General features: G+C 42.4%; 2 protein-coding genes across 5 annotated transcripts in view; one reads left to right on the plus strand and one right to left on the minus strand.

Moving 5' to 3' along the window:
- Positions 1-9,768, minus strand: part of TECPR2 (tectonin beta-propeller repeat containing 2) — a 53,334-nt gene extending 43,566 nt beyond the window's left edge. For 3 of the 4 annotated variants that reach the window (XR_014007417.1, XM_081191155.1, XM_081191153.1), the window contains exons 1-6: positions 9,674-9,768; positions 8,421-8,549; positions 5,926-6,173; positions 3,600-3,728; positions 2,355-2,486; positions 1,386-1,543 (exon numbers count right to left, since the gene is read on the minus strand). Coding sequence is in view for 3 of the 4 variants with exons in the window: in XM_081191155.1 (XP_081047281.1) it covers positions 1,386-1,543; positions 2,355-2,486; positions 3,600-3,728; positions 5,926-6,153 (647 nt within the window). In the remaining variant the exon portion in view is untranslated. Of the gene's footprint in view, positions 1-1,385; positions 1,544-2,354; positions 2,487-3,599; positions 3,729-5,925; positions 6,174-8,420; positions 8,550-9,349; positions 9,532-9,673 lie in introns of those variants that run through there. The other variant, XM_081191154.1, reaches the window with a different exon arrangement.
- On the plus strand, positions 9,702-13,883 carry CINP (cyclin dependent kinase 2 interacting protein). The gene is made up of 5 exons (XM_081194650.1): positions 9,702-9,831; positions 10,939-11,098; positions 11,310-11,436; positions 12,705-12,825; positions 13,557-13,883. Exons 1-5 carry the CDS (start codon positions 9,825-9,827, stop codon positions 13,757-13,759), a joined length of 618 nt encoding a protein of 205 aa, XP_081050776.1. The 5' UTR covers positions 9,702-9,824; the 3' UTR covers positions 13,760-13,883.
- Positions 13,884-15,416: the final 1,533 nt, after the last annotated feature.

The raw sequence follows: 15,416 nt of genomic DNA on the forward strand, positions 1-15,416 counted from the left end.
CGTCTCCAAGTGCAAACTGATAAAACTTTGCAGCAAACTGCGTAAGTGAAAACATGGCTCTAGTAAATAATTGCAGCATATTAATAATAATAATAATAAAGGTAAAGGACCCCTGGACGGTTTAGTGCAGTCAAAGGCGACTCTGGGGTTGCGGCGCTCATCTCGCTTTCAGGCCGAGGGAGCCGGCATTTGTCCACAGACAGTTTTCCGGGTGATGTGGCCAGCATGATTAAACCGCTACTGGCGCACAGAGGACCGTGATGAATGCCAGAGCGCACAGAAACGCTCTTTACCTTCCCACCGCAGCGGTACCTATTTATTTACTTGCCATGGCATGCTTTTGAACTGCTAGACTGGGACACAGCAATGGGAGCACACCCCATCGTAGGGTTTTGAACCGCCGACCTTCTGATCAGCAAGCCCAAGAGGCTCAGTGGTTTAGACCACAGCGCCACCCGCATTACCAATATGCAATACATGAGAAAGAAAAATATGTGCTGGAAGCCAAAGGGCTCTGCATGGTCTACCATGCATGCTCCAGAGATTTTTCCAATCCCCTCTTCCTCTTGCTGCAACCCTAGGTGTCTTCCTAAACACTGTTTCTGGGAGTCAAAAGATTTGTCCCAGAGCAGAGTGCAATGCATCCACTGACCATTACACTATGTGCACGTGGAATTATTGTGGCTCACAGTTAGGGCTGTTCACAACCTGGATAGATACTTGCTCTTTCTTCTTCTTGGATGGGAAATATTTTAAATCCTCAAAACACAAGGGTATGAAGAAAACAAAGAGGGATTAGCAAATTTGGTATAAACAGCTTTGCTTATTTTTATTCTGCCTACCCTGTTGTGTGTGCCCTGTGCTGTTTCCTGTCTGCTCTGGAGGATTGGGGGAACACTCCTAACAGATTTAGTGGTAGTGTGCGGGCAAGAGAAAAGGGAGAACGTTCCACTGAGCAAGGGAAAATCCTTGCACTAAAAGAATGTTCACCTTTGTTCCGCTACCTGTTTGGGGAGTTTGGGATGAAATAATAATAATAATACTGGGAGAGGATTGTGTGAATGAACAAGGAAATGTGAGTTAGCCCTTAAGTTCAGGAATCACGGGAAAACAATTACGGAACAAAATAGGGTCAGGGTACTAATTTCTTGCCCACCAATAGCTGGAAGCTTCTTACATTTTCACTTCAGCAGAGTCCTTCCCCACTGGAATGATTAAAAGAATAAAAACATGAACAGTACTTCAAATTATCTATTTTGCCTCCTTTAGTAACAACTTTAGAAGAGGGCAACAGTGCATGAAATACCTTAGCAGAATTATACGGAGTTATATACATTATTTAAATCTCATCTCTAAATGTCTGGGCAAAAATCTAGAAGACCTACTTTTTTCTGGGTTGGCTTCCAACTTGCTTGACAGATTTTTCTTCAGTGTAAAAAAGCAGACTTCGCTGTAATGTGGAGACCAGCAACACTTTCTGGCTATAATCCAGCTGCACGACTGAAGAAGGCTCTTCCAGCACCAAACTGGAGTTGCAACGACCCTGGAAGGACATAGTGTGAATATACAGAGCCGTCCTATTTCAAGTTAAGTTGTCTAAATTTGCCGGGTGGCCTGTGCAAGCTTATGTTAAAGCTGGTTTATCTAGAGTTCGACAATTTGTAGGGGATCCACTAGAATTCACTTCCCATAGTTACTGTCACAGTATTCTGAAGTGCTTCTTTCTGCTTAAGATATTTCTCCAAGTAAAAGCCTCAAGGCTGAAAGGCAGACAATGTTCAAGACCACTAACTGATCCCATGACTGAGCAAAGATGCGACGCCAGGTCTTGCAGATCAATACCACCCACCACAGGGATTCAAGTAAATAAATGCTTTGGGGGAAACATAACAACTACAGATAGTGGTCAGGGCAGGAGGGGAAAAAACCCTCAATAAATGCCATCTCACAAGTGGCAGAATTTTACGTAACTGCTCCTTTACTTACAGCCCCCTAGGCTCCACCATCTCTACATCTTAACTACCACCCTCCAATTTTAATCTATAGGAAAAGTTTTTATATACGCTTTGAATACAATGGTACCTTGGACGGCTTGGCTCCCAAACTAATCAGCTCCCAAAAGCCACAAACCCAGAAGTGAATATTCTGGTTTGCGAATGTCTGTCAGAAGCCGAACATCCGACGTGGCTTCCAATTGAGTGAAGGGAGCTCCTGCAGCCAATCGGAAGACATGCCTTGGTTTTCAAATGGTTTTGGGAATCGAATGGACTCCCGGAACGGATTTCGCTAGAGAACCAAGGTACCACTGTTATTTGTATCCCAGGTACCAAAAGTTGGGGCAAACAACCAATTACCTGATCCAGATCCAGAGCAGAATACACTATTTTCCCTTTGTCATCTCCAGAGAACAATTTCATTCCATTGGGACTCCACGCCAAGGCTGTGATGCTGCTTTTGTGGATACCAGACACATTAAATCTCCGAAGCTGCAAAGACAGACACCAGTGAGCATACGAGAGAAACCAAGCAGAAAGCGGAAGGCCTACAGTGGGTGGGTTTATTCATTGATGTAGCTATCAAAGGCACTTCTCTATTGGTCCTGCTACTCCATTTTAATGCTCATGCACGTTTCCAGAGAGATCCGTGCAGTTAGCAAATTGCAATGTCACAAAAGCCCCAACTGACACTTTAACACAGGGGTTGGCAAGGCTTACCGGGCATGGGCTGGATCACTCTCACGGAGATCCTCTGTGGGCCGGGCCGGCACAGCGCGACGCCGGAAATTGCATCTGCGCATGTCCGCGGCACCAGAAATCGCTTCTGCACATACACCCAAAATCGCGCCTGCGCAGAAGCGATTTTCGGCATCTGGGCATGCGCAGAACGGTTTTCGGCGCCACGGAAGAGAGTCCCTGTGCCACACTCTGCCGGTTTAGCAGGCGGCTCAGTTTGGGGGCGGCTTGTGGGCTGGTTGAACGGCCTCCGTGGGCCACTTCCAACCCATGGCCCTTAGGTTGCCGACCCCTGCTTTAACATATTATTGGCATCCGTCTGTCTTGAGAGACAATGGAGTGCACCTCTGGGGTGAAGCCAAACTGCTGCGTTAGCAGCACTGAAATGACCTCCCCAGGATGCAAACCTGGGCAGCGTGTATGGAGGTCCTGGGCTGCCCAGACGACAAGACCTCACTGATGTGGTCAAAAGGAAAGCTAAGCAAGGTGTTTGGCACCAGCTTGGCTGCAGGAAAAAGGCATACAAGGAGGAATCCAATTGTCTTTGGGTTTCCTCCGAGTCTTTTCTTTTCCCAAAGATGTACCACAAGGCAGTGGAGATTGCAAAGCAGCTGCTCTACCACTGAGCTGAAGCATAATAATAATAATAATAATAATAATAATAATAATAATAATAATAATAATAATAATAATTTATTATTTATACCCCGCCCATCTGGCTGGGTTTCCCCAGCCACTCTGGGCAGCTTCCAACAAAACCCTAAAATACAAAACAATAAAATACAATCACACAATGAATGTGAAACATTAACCTAATCACACAATAAATGTGAAACAGCACAGGCTGTAACCAAGTTTGGCTCTTACTTGTTTGTTTCTCCCTGGCAAGGACGAGACAAGCTGAAAAATAGCAATCTTGCCCGAAGCTGTCCCAACAGCAACAAGATCATCAAAGCAGCTCAAGACTTTCACGACAGTGATAGACTCATTTTTCCCCTGGGGGAGAAGGAAAAAAAAAAAAGACAGCTGTAAAATTAAGATGCATGTTTATTTGTATCGGCCAAGACAAAAATGGGATACCTGAAGGAGAGCTTTCGCTCCTCACCTGCTGACCTCAAGATCCTGAGGCAATTCTGCTGCGTGTTTCTCCACCACTGAAGTTCAAGTATGTGGAGATTTGGGGCAGAGTTGTCTTTGTGGTGGGCTTCTTCCCTGTGGATCTCATTGCCTAAGAAGGCTCAACTGGCTAGCTTTCTGGGGGCTTTGCATAGGCTAGTGAAGACCGCTTTGCTTAGAAGGACCTTTGGACTAGGAAGGGGCTGTTGCTGCGGTTTGATCTCTAGCTAATGCTGAATAAAAATTTGCTCTGTTGCTGAAACTGCTCATAACGTACATATTTTTATATTGTGGATGCACAGTACAATACAATCTTGTCTTGCATGCAATTAACTTGCATGATTTCAACCTTACAAGGTTGAAAGCCAGCAGCCTGAAATCCTGCGAATTAATTACATGCAAGGCAGAGAGCTTTAAAGCGCATTTTGCGCCAGGTTTTCCCAACACGGAAAGAGCTTTTAAGCTCTCAGACTTGCCTGCTGGGCTCTGGGATGCTCTTGAGAGTATATCGTATTGCTGCTACTTCTGAGGGTTTTACTTGTAGCTTAGGCATTTGTTTGTTTTTCAAGTTCTGTGTTGTTGCTGCCACTTTTGGTATTCTTTTGTATGTTTTATAGGATAATTATGATTGTACTGGCTATTATAATAATATTAATGTTTGAAACATATTATTGAATGTCTTGATATGTTGATAGCTGACTTGGAATATACTATTTTATTACCAGTTTTTTATCAGCTGTATAAATTTTTTTATATGCTATATGAATTATTGTTTACCGTTTATAAGGTGTCAATCTTCCTGTCTGCTGATAATTAAACAAGAGCCCTCACTATTTTGTTTTAGATGCCTGCTGAAAACTGTTATATTTCAGAAAGCCTACCCAAACATACAATTTAGTCACCTAAAGTTGCTTTTAGATTGTTTCTGATTTTAATTTGTGTTTTATTTATAATTATTTTATGTATATTTGGGGGTTTTTAAATAGTTTTGTGGATTTTAGCTATGTTTTACTGGTAATTTTAGTATCTGCAATGCTTAGAGAATTTTGTGATGAAGTGTAGTCTATAAATCTTTCCAAATAAATGAAATATCAATATGAATTATAATTGTGTGCTTCCTCCTCAAGAGGTCAGGAGGGTAGCAACATGAGAATGGGCCTTCTCTGCAGTGGCTCCCTGTCTGTGGAATGCTCTCCCCAGGGAAGTTTGCCTGATGCCTTCACTATACAGTGGTACCTCGGGTTAAGTACTTAATTTGTTCCAGAGGTGCGTTCTTAACCTGAAACTGTTCTTAACTTGAAGCACCACTTTAGCTAATGGGGCCTCCTGCTACTGCCACGCCACCAGAGCACGATTTCTGTTCTCATCCTGAAGCAAAGTTCTTAACCCGAGGTACTATTTCTGGGTTAGCGGAGTCTGTAACCTGAAGCGTATGTAACCTGAGGTACCACTGTACACCTTTAGGCACCAGGCAAAAACATTCCTTTTTAACCAGGCCTTTGCCTGACTTGATCTACATCCTATACCCTTTTTAAAATGCTGGGTTGTTTTGATTTTATGTATTTGATATTTTATGTGAACTCCCCTGAGACCTTTGGGTATAGGGCAGTATACAAATTAAATAAGTAACATAAATAAATAAAATATGTTGATATTATGTTGTTGCAATCTATAGGGTATGAAACTGCTGTTGATGTACTAACGTTTATATTTTGCGATATATTACAGCTCTCATTTTCTTATGCCCTGCAAACGACTATGGGAACTAGTGGAAAAGCAGCATATAAATAAACAGATGATGAACAACAGAATGCCTCACTGAGAAGCAAGTAGATAGAATTGAGAACAAACCCCTAAATCGCGCTGTGTGAGATAAAATAATTACAGACCACAAATAGATGCTGACTCTTAATCTAATTTTAGCAACAGCCAGAGCAAACGTTTTTCTTCAAGTTAACTAACTCTATAGCTTTACATTTCTGCACATTTCAATATGCTAAAACTGACAAAACCCAAGGCATAAGCTTCATCACACCTTTTAAAAAATGAAGGTGTCCTGTTAAGTGTTGGTTCATACCTCAAAATTGTACTTTTTCATCTGGTTCAAGCGCCTGCAGTATAAATACAACATTCCAATACTGCTGCCCACGGCGATGTAGTCCTCGTTAGTGTCAAGTGCAGTGAGGTATACCACAATGGAACGGAATCCCTTTTGGATCTTTGTAGGAATGGCATTGAGAAGATAGTACAAGGGACAGAACTCCTTGAAGGTAAATGATGGAGTCGCCGATGCCATGGCAAACATCTGTATGTGCTACCTAGAGGCTGGAAAAGATAAACTGCATGTACTCCTTAAGGCCATGAAAACAAGGAGTATTTATTTCAGCGGCCACCCTTAGTATCTATACAACTGTGAGTATGTACAATGCTGGTGGGAAAAAGTGGTTTTTCTCCCTCATGAAAAGTTTAATAATAATAATAATACTTACTGCACCACAGATCTGCAACTAGTTGGCTTAACATAATGCTTACGCTGTATAACATTTTGTGTCTCATAACCCAGAACAATACTTTGTGATTTCTTTTTTATGCATGACAAAGGCTTTCAACTTATGAAAAGGAGAACACAAACCAATTAGTTGCAAATGTTCCAACACTCTTCCGCTGTCTCCAAAACTGATGAATGCCAACTGGTGTCCTCAATATTTTGTAGAAAAAAATTCACTTCCATTAACTGCAGTTCAGAGTTCCATTCAAAGCCAGACTAACTGTGGTTAGCCTTAACAATAGTTTGCAGAAATAAGCCAACTTCGAACTGTGGTTTACAAGGGAGCTTTGCTTCAATGAGCTAGGGATGGGAGACATGCATTTTACCCAGCTTCCCTCTTCTCCTCCAGAACCAAGCTCTCGGACAGCAAATAGCAGTGTGAATTGATGCACAAGATTCCTGTCTTTCATTTAACACAGGGGTCGGCAACCTAAAGGAGTCATTTAACCTGCCCATGGACCCCCGCTGCCCGCTCAGTCGGCTCCCATGCGCCACGCACAGAGCACAGCGGGGACCGTCTTCCGCAACGCTGGCTGGCTTCCCATTGGCTGCAGGAAGCTCCTGCAGCCAATGGAAAGCTGCACACGCCTCCTCCACGCCGGAAATAGTGTTTGCGCATGCGTGCGTGCGCACTCTGGCCCACTGAGGCATCTGCAGGACAGTGAACCAGCCCAAGCCACAAAAACTTTGTCGACCCCTGATTTAACATCACTACAATTGGGGAATGTTCCCACAGAATGCAAAATTCACGATTCCCTCTGTGCCCTGGGTCCCATTTATAAATCCCACAGAGTTTAAAAACAAAAATACTCTCTAAGAGGCTGATCCCAAGATGTAACAGTGAATCTTAATAAAAAAATTCCTTCCAGTAGCACCTTAAAGACCAACTAAGTTAGTTCTTGGTATGAGCTTTTGTGTGCATGCACACTTCTTCAGATACCTGGTATACCTGAAGAATATCTGAAGAAGTGTGAATGCACACGAAAGCTCATACCAAGAACTAACTTAGTTGGTCTTTAAGGTGCTACTGGAAGGAATTTTTTTATTTTGACTATGGCAGACCAACACGGCTACCTATCTGTAAGTGAATCTTAATGTTAGTGCCAAATCTCTTCCCCATCCCCACACCTAATGGTAAATCAAGAACAACTCTGGGTTTCACATCATGGTTTACTTGGAGCAAAACAAACCATGGTACTCAGCTTGGATGTAACACTAAGTCAGGGACCGTGGTTTGTTCCTCCCAGTCATGCTTGGGGAGGAGTGAGGTGGAAGTCACATGTGTTGCTGACAGAAAACCATTAACTATGGCTTGCCACAACTTGCAAACATAGCCACAATGTGCTAGATCAGCAATCCTGTTCATTCAAACCAATGCCAACGCTTCCATCTCTGCCACCACAGGAAATTATGCAGAATTAATGTCTATGCAAGCACTCAAGACCATAACAAGTAAAAGCCACACATACAAGTAAAAGAAGCTGAGCGAACTAGTATTCTTTCGAAAGGCACTTCTGAGATAAAACGAAAGTAAAAGTTCCAAATAAATATTGTCCCTTGCTAATAGTGGAGAAGGGGGGGAAGTCTAGTTAAATCCTGGCATCCCTCTTGCATTGGGTCATATGATTTACTCCTACTACTGACATCTAAATATGCATTGAAGACCTCCTCATACATTATAAAGTTGCCTTAAGTGTAGAAAATTATGTACAACCCAAATGCAGTTCATCACTGAACATGGGGTGGCCAGCTGTCATTTACCTGCCTATGTACGCACAGGGAAGAACCAGCATTGGAATTAGGCACCATTAAAGGTCAAAGTGTATGTCTTGCTAATTTTCCACACCCAGTTCTCATGTGACAGCCCTCTGGATTGCTTAAGCTCTGCTAACACAGTGCTCTTAAGAGTTTTTAGGGAACTTCTATTTCGTGAGCTAAGGTTACAATAAATTTCGGATACTGGTACTTTTTTCAAAACAAAATATTAAATTTCATGTCAAAGCCAAGGGTTATGGTGCACTCACTCTGCTAGTCTTCCATCGAAGAATCCTATGGCTTTAAGCAGCCAGTTCATCACATTCAGTCCACTACCCTAAGGCAGGATACATCTTTGTTGCAGACGACAATTTTGGAAAACAATGTGTGTTATCCTCCTGTTGAAGTAACAGAAGCTCAAATAATGAAACCATTAAATCACTTTGAAGGGACAGCATCAACTGTTTTGCTTTTTAAACGAACATAAAACCAGGTCCCAGGGGAGCTACCTTTTTCAAAAGCATACATTTGTAACAAATAAATGATTTGTCCAAGGAAGAATTCAACAGGCATCAGGCAGAACAGTGAAAAAAGTAAATAACCGAAGTACACTGGGCTACAAGGTAGCTGTGCCAACATCTGCAGCTTGCAGAATTAGTAAATGCACAGCTCAAGTATCAGGGTCCTTGCCACTTTCCTAGCTACAGATATTTAGGATGGAAAAGCTTCTCGGAATATGTTTTCATTTCAGGAACCCAGGAGCTGTTAAGGGTGGGTGCTGCAATATTAATTCTGCAAACTGTGCAGCAGTGAGAGGAGTTGCTTAAAGAGATAGCTTTCCCCCCCCCACCCCATTTTAATGCCGTCTAGAAGTTGTATTATTTGTTTTGCTAAGAAGGGCATGAAGAGGAAAGCACAAATCAGAAAGAAAGAAAGAAAGAAAGAAAGAAAGAAAGAAAGACAAGACTAATGGGAGAAGGGAAAACTTCTGGGTGGATTTTTGTCCTTCCTCCTCAATGCAGAGTGACAATTCTAACCCATAAGTGATAAAAGAGAGCAGAATTAAATGATCCCATTAATCGACAGAGTAATAATCAGCACTGTTGGGAAGCCCAACCACCCCACCTGAAGCATGAACCAAACAAGAGTACAGGCAGGCAGGCAGGCGGCCGAAATACACTAAAGAAGGTAAACAAACCCAGCACACGGCGGTTCCCAAACATGCGCCCCCGCTTCACCCCCGCAAGAGATGCTCAAGGCAAGCCTCATTCTCTGTGCGCGCCTTGGCGGGCAGAGAAGCCGACCAACCGCCCAGGGCTCGTCAGGACGGAGCCTCGACACGTGTTTCCAGCGCCAGGTCTCTCGAAGGAAACCCGGGAAGGTAGGAATGCGTAAAAAGGGGGTGAGCGTCCTTCTCTCCGCTTCTTCTCGCCTCCTGCAGCCAGGGGAGGGAAGAAGAGAGGGCCGCCCAGCCAGGAGGCTCCCGCCCTGTCTCCCCGCCGCGCTAGGCTGCGCTCCTCACCTCTGCAGGGGCCACGGCCGGGGCCTGAGCTCCCGCGTCGCCCCCAGGCCCAGCGGCGCTGCCGGGTCTCCAGCGCTGGGCGGCGAAGCTGGGCGGAGCCGGACGTGAGCGCACTTCCGAGGGGAGGGAGCGGCCTCGGGTGTCGGCGGAGATGGCCGGTAAGCGCTTCTTCCCCAGGCAGCCTCCACCGGGTGCCTCCACCGGGGAAAGCGCTTGCTGGAGAAAGGCGCATGGGGAGGGGGGACGCCACAACCCAGCAGTTTTTTCCTCGCTCTCAAGTAATACTGTACCACGACTGGGATGGGGGGGGGGTCGTGCGATGGAGCTGAAGATGAAAGGGTGGCGGGACGGTGGAACTCCCCGCCACTGGAGGCAGGGTTGGCCTCCGACTTCAGAACTGTAAGTTCAGGGCCGGGTTTAGGTTTGATGAGGCCCTAAGCTACTGAAGGTAATGGGGCCCTTTATATGTCTAGCTGTCCTTTGTCAACAACAAATGGTCGCTTTTTGTGTGTTGAATATACGCTATATAGTAATTTATGAACTTAAGAAGTATCTAAAGCCATTTGCACACATGCAGAATGTAGGCACCCTATACAGTATATAGAAATGAGCAAACCAGTGGTATTTTAGGGAGCAGGCTAGCAGGCGGGGCCCATCATTGGAGCCTACACAGCACAAAACAAGGTTGATGTATGTAGGTTTTATTTTATTTGCTTTTTATCTTATATTTTGGAAATGTACATCCAGGCGTTTTTTCCTTTAAATTTTTTGGTGGCCCCCAGGGGCCTAAGCTATAGCTTGTTTAGCTTATGGGTAAATCCAGCACTGGATATGTTGTGAGGCGGCTGTGGCGGGAGTTGAGAGAGGCTGTTTCTGAACGGAAGCAGGGAGAAGGGTGAATTTTGGGAGCTGGTTATGAGGTTGCGAAGGAAGCAACATGATCCTGTGATGCTACTACAATCCCAGCTCCCGGTTGGGTTGGGTTGCTCGTCTTCTTCACGTTTGGGTGATGGGCAATGGGCAGGCACACAGTGTTGCAGTGGGCAGAGACCTGTCAGTTTTCTATCAATGAAATAAAGCCTCTTATTGAAAGTTTGAAGCAATGTGCCAAGTGAAGATAGAGGCTGAAACTTCACAAAACAATGAGAATAGAGTTGTTTATTTTATTACATTACAAAAAAAATGTCACCAGCCGTCTAAAATGTCTCACATAGATATTTTCCCTCTTCCTATTTAAAGGGTTTTATTGTTGTGTTTTTGATTAGCCAAAGGCTCAACTCCCAAGACACCTGTATTATCCATCAGTGCAAGAAAAATTAAAGATAATGCAGCAGACTGGCATAATTTAATGATGAAGTGGGAAACCCTGAATAATAAGGGGTTTACCACTGCCACCAAAATCGTGAACATCAAAATTTCTGCAGAGTAAGTATATTGAAAGATCTTGTCGTTGGTTCCAGTGCAAATTTATTACCTTAGGCCATCACTTTTTAAAATCTGCATGATATGAATGTAACAATTTAGCTTGCATTATGCACTGACTACAGTTGACCCTATATATTATAGGCAACAAGGGGTAGGGGTTGTCAGAGGAACAGAGCTTCTATTATGTAGAGTGAATGATATTTTTCTTTAGGTGCAAAGACGGCAAGTTGGAAATAGAACATGATAATATTGCTTCAGAGTCCGGAAGACGACCAGTTGACTACAATGTAGAATTGGAGGAGTGCTGTACAGAACTACTTGATACTTTTGAAAACATGGTACTCTATTTCTCTTATTAAGACCCCCACTGCATTTTTCTGTTTCCACCATCCTCCTATAGATCAGTGGTTCCCAAAGCTTCCCCCAACACAGGGGACCAGTTAAGAGATTTTTCTGCAGGTTGTAGCAATTATAACACACACTGCTAGATGCTGTGTGATTTTTAACTCTATTTTTATGGACACATTGCAGACCACCCAAATGAAACTCCTGGGCAGTTTCTGAACCCTTGTTCATGAGAGGGAGAGGCCATAGCCACTGGTGGGAGATCTAGAGGTCTTCTTTTCAACAATGTTTTCCATGAATATTCAAGACAACATCCCTTCACAAGAGAGGGTATAAGAATTATACGCAAATCTACCTAATGGAGCCATCAGCCAAATTAAAAATGAATCTCTTCTGTGCAAAACATTCAGAAGGGAGAACTGAAGCTATTCTTAAACGTTTTGTTGTGAAAAATGCCCTTTGAGAACTACTAATTTTAGTCCAGTACTGACTGAATACTTTAATTAGTGATTTGTCTCTAATCCAGTTATCCAGTCTTTGTAATAAAAGTTCCCTGGTTGTGAAGTTTCTGAAAGTAGGGATTGAGTAGCCTGCACAGATAGAACATATGTTAAGCTGCAGTCGTATTCATGTGTACTCAGAAATAAGTCACATTGAATTCAGTTGAGGTTAGGCCAGGTAGGTGGGACTAGGATTGCCACTTCAGGACAAAAACACATTTATTGTTATTATTACATTATTTACTCGTATGTAATGTGTACCATTTTGGCCCAATTATGTCATGGAAATTAGAGTGTGCATTAGATTTGATGGTGCATTAGATTCAATTGCAAGCTTGAAAAACACAGACATAGCAAATACAGTGGTATCTCTGGTTACGAACTTAATACATTCCGGAGGTCCGTTCTTAACCTGAGGTACCACTATAGCTAATGGGGCCTCCTGCTGCTGCTGCAGCGTAATTTCTGTTCTCATCCTGAGGTAAAAGTTCTTAACCCGAGGTACTACTGTACTTTTTTTGGTTTTAAGGTTTTGAAAACTGAGGTGCACATTAGATTTGAAGGTGCATTAGATTCACATAAATATGGTATTTATTACCGTAATTATTATTGCTTATTAAATTTGTATATCGCTCTTCATCTGAAGATTTCAGGGCAGTTCCAACATAAAATTCAATGTGACTTCTGAATAGATATGGTTAGGATTGTACTGTTGGTTACAAAATATTAGCTTCTTACACAGACACTTAAAACTTTCTTAGGCAAAAATACAACATAAAATGGAAAAACTATGTTCAACTACTAAAGGGATTTGCGACTTAGAAGCATATCATGGAGATCAGAAGACACCATTCTTTCACACATGGCCCATTCCTTACTTCTGTAAGTAAATTCTTCCTTTCTGAGATACTGCTATTTCTTTCTGCTGAAGCATATTCATTTGAAAATGAGAGTGGAATACTGTGAGCTAAAGAATTTACATTTAGCTTATATTGCTTGAATTGCAAATTTGCAAGGCAACTATAGCTCTCAGGAGAGAATGCTTCACATCATCAACCCACATCAATTCCTAGAATTCCATATGTTGAAACCAGATAAGCTTTTTAAAAATTGTGCAGCAGGAGAAATATTGAACTTGAGGGATGGAAGATGAGTTAACTAATTCTAAAGCTTAAAAACTATAGGCAAGCAATCTAGCTAGCAATGTAGTATGTTCAGCATTTGTAATATGAAGCAAAATCAGAGCACTACTCAGGCATTCTGAGTTATGGCTTCGTCAATACATATGAGAGTATGCACTCTGAGGGTGTGGTAGCTGTACCACATTTGCCATGTGTTCCCTATCAAACCGTCTGCAGCAGAGAAGCCTCCTGGAATCATAGCTGCATCTATGCATTTTGAAACCCTGAAAAAAAAATATCAGGCTTTCAAAGTGCACAGGGGTGCAGGATGTTTTCCCACTGCAGACAGTTGCTAGGAAATACAGCATCTAATTGAGAGGAGGGTGGGGACAAAGTTAGTACACATTCTTCTCTTCATTTGCTGTCCTAAGCCATATTCGGAATGCCTATGTATTTCCAGAGCTACTTCTTGATTTAATTTTTCTGTTTCAGATGAAGTTTCTGGAAAGCTCTTGAACATGTACTCAAAGGAACTAAAACTCAAGCAAACTATTGTGCAAGAGATTGCTCATACTGCTGACCAAGATCTCCTGATGGCCTACTTGTCATCATGGTTATACCAGCCCTACATTGAGAATACCAGCCAAGTATTACTAGAAAGCATGTTATTGGAAACAGGACACAGGCTGGTCTAACCTTTCCTACCACTTTATAAAGTTGCATTTGCCTTGAACTGCACTGCTAATACATTATATAAATTGCATTGTGTTTATTTTTGTATATTTCCAACTTTTTAATAAAGTCTGTTTTATTTTCTAAGATTATATCTACCTAGCAGGTCCTATATTGGGATTACAACAAACAAAACCACTTAGAGGTTTTAGCACCATCCAGATTTATATAATTTTTGTAAAATAATAGAATCAAAACAATTCTAAAACAGAGCTTGATTAACCTTAGGGTCTCTAAAAATCTGCTTTCACATATTTCAATATCCAGTGGAACTCCTTTTTCTTTTGTTTTAAAGTCTGAACTTTCACACCATGAGTGTAAGAGGAGCCTGCTAGAGTAGGCCAATGGTCTATCTAGTCAAGCATACTGTTCTCAATGGCCAACTATATGCCCGTGGAAAGCCTGCTAGCAGTACTTGAGTGCACCAGCACTCTCTCCTCATTTATAATCTAAATATGACTGTAGCTGGATCTTTCACCAGGGCTATGAGAAAAGTTAACACATGCCTTGGATTACAAGGCCGATATGTAAATCCCATAAAGGCCCATCCTTGCCTCTGTTGCTAGGCCATGGCAGCACAGAAAGCACTGGGGATTTCAGGAAACATATACAAGGGGCAAAGCACTAACAGCCTCCTGCCCTTCTCAGCATCCTAGCTGCCAGGCCCATTTTTTTCAGGCACCAATGGCTATTAGGCACTTTTTGCATTTCTACCTTAGTGAACAGAAAATTGTTAACATTAGGCAAATGCTACATTACCATTTCAGCTCAGGTTGTGCCTAGAGGCATATGCTTTTTAGAATTGCTGCTACTCTGGGAAATTATCTAAATCTGAACAGCCTCGTTGAGGTCTGTCACTGAAGTCTGTTTGCTGGGGGATTGGATTCATCTCTGGGACATGAAGGCCCACTCTTCCAGATAATAATATCTAAATATGAAAGTGACCTACTTACCAGACTGAAGCTTTCACTTTGTAACTGACTGCAATACAATCTCTCTATGCTTAGCAGCTTTAGAGCAGCTCCTGTGTTCAAAACACCAAAATGACCTGACACACCCAAGGTGTTAAGGATAGTATATGTAGTACCTTTAATTTGAACTAGATAAACCATCAGTTACAGTTTGATATCCAGCACTGAATGCCATTACCTTTGTTTGCACAGATTCTCAATTTTATAAAAAGATTCTTACCAATGAGCTGGTTCTTGATCTTACCGTTTAGTCAAAAAGCAGCGTAATTTTGGTACAGTGGTACCTCGCAAGACGAATGCCTCGCAAGACAAAAAACTCGCTAGACGACAGGTTTTTCCGTTTTCGATTTGCCTCGCAAGACGAATTTCCCTATGGGTTTGTTTCGCAAGACGAAAACGTCTCGCGACTTTGTTTCCTTTGTCTAAAAACAAAGACATGTTTTGTTTATAAAGTTAATTTATTTTCCCTTCAATTTTTGAACTGCTCTTTACAGTATGTGTGACTTTAAAGAGCAGTTAATAAACTGTTGTTGTACCAAATTTGGCTTTGTTTGGACTTTTTTTGACCATAGGAACGCATTAATTGATTTTCAATGCATTCCTATAGGATTTCGTGATTCGCAAGACGAAAAATTCGCTAGACGACAAA

The sequence above is a fragment of the Podarcis bocagei genome (genome assembly GCF_964188305.1).
Source record: "Podarcis bocagei genome assembly, chromosome: 1".
NCBI lineage: Eukaryota > Metazoa > Chordata > Lepidosauria > Squamata > Lacertidae > Podarcis > Podarcis bocagei.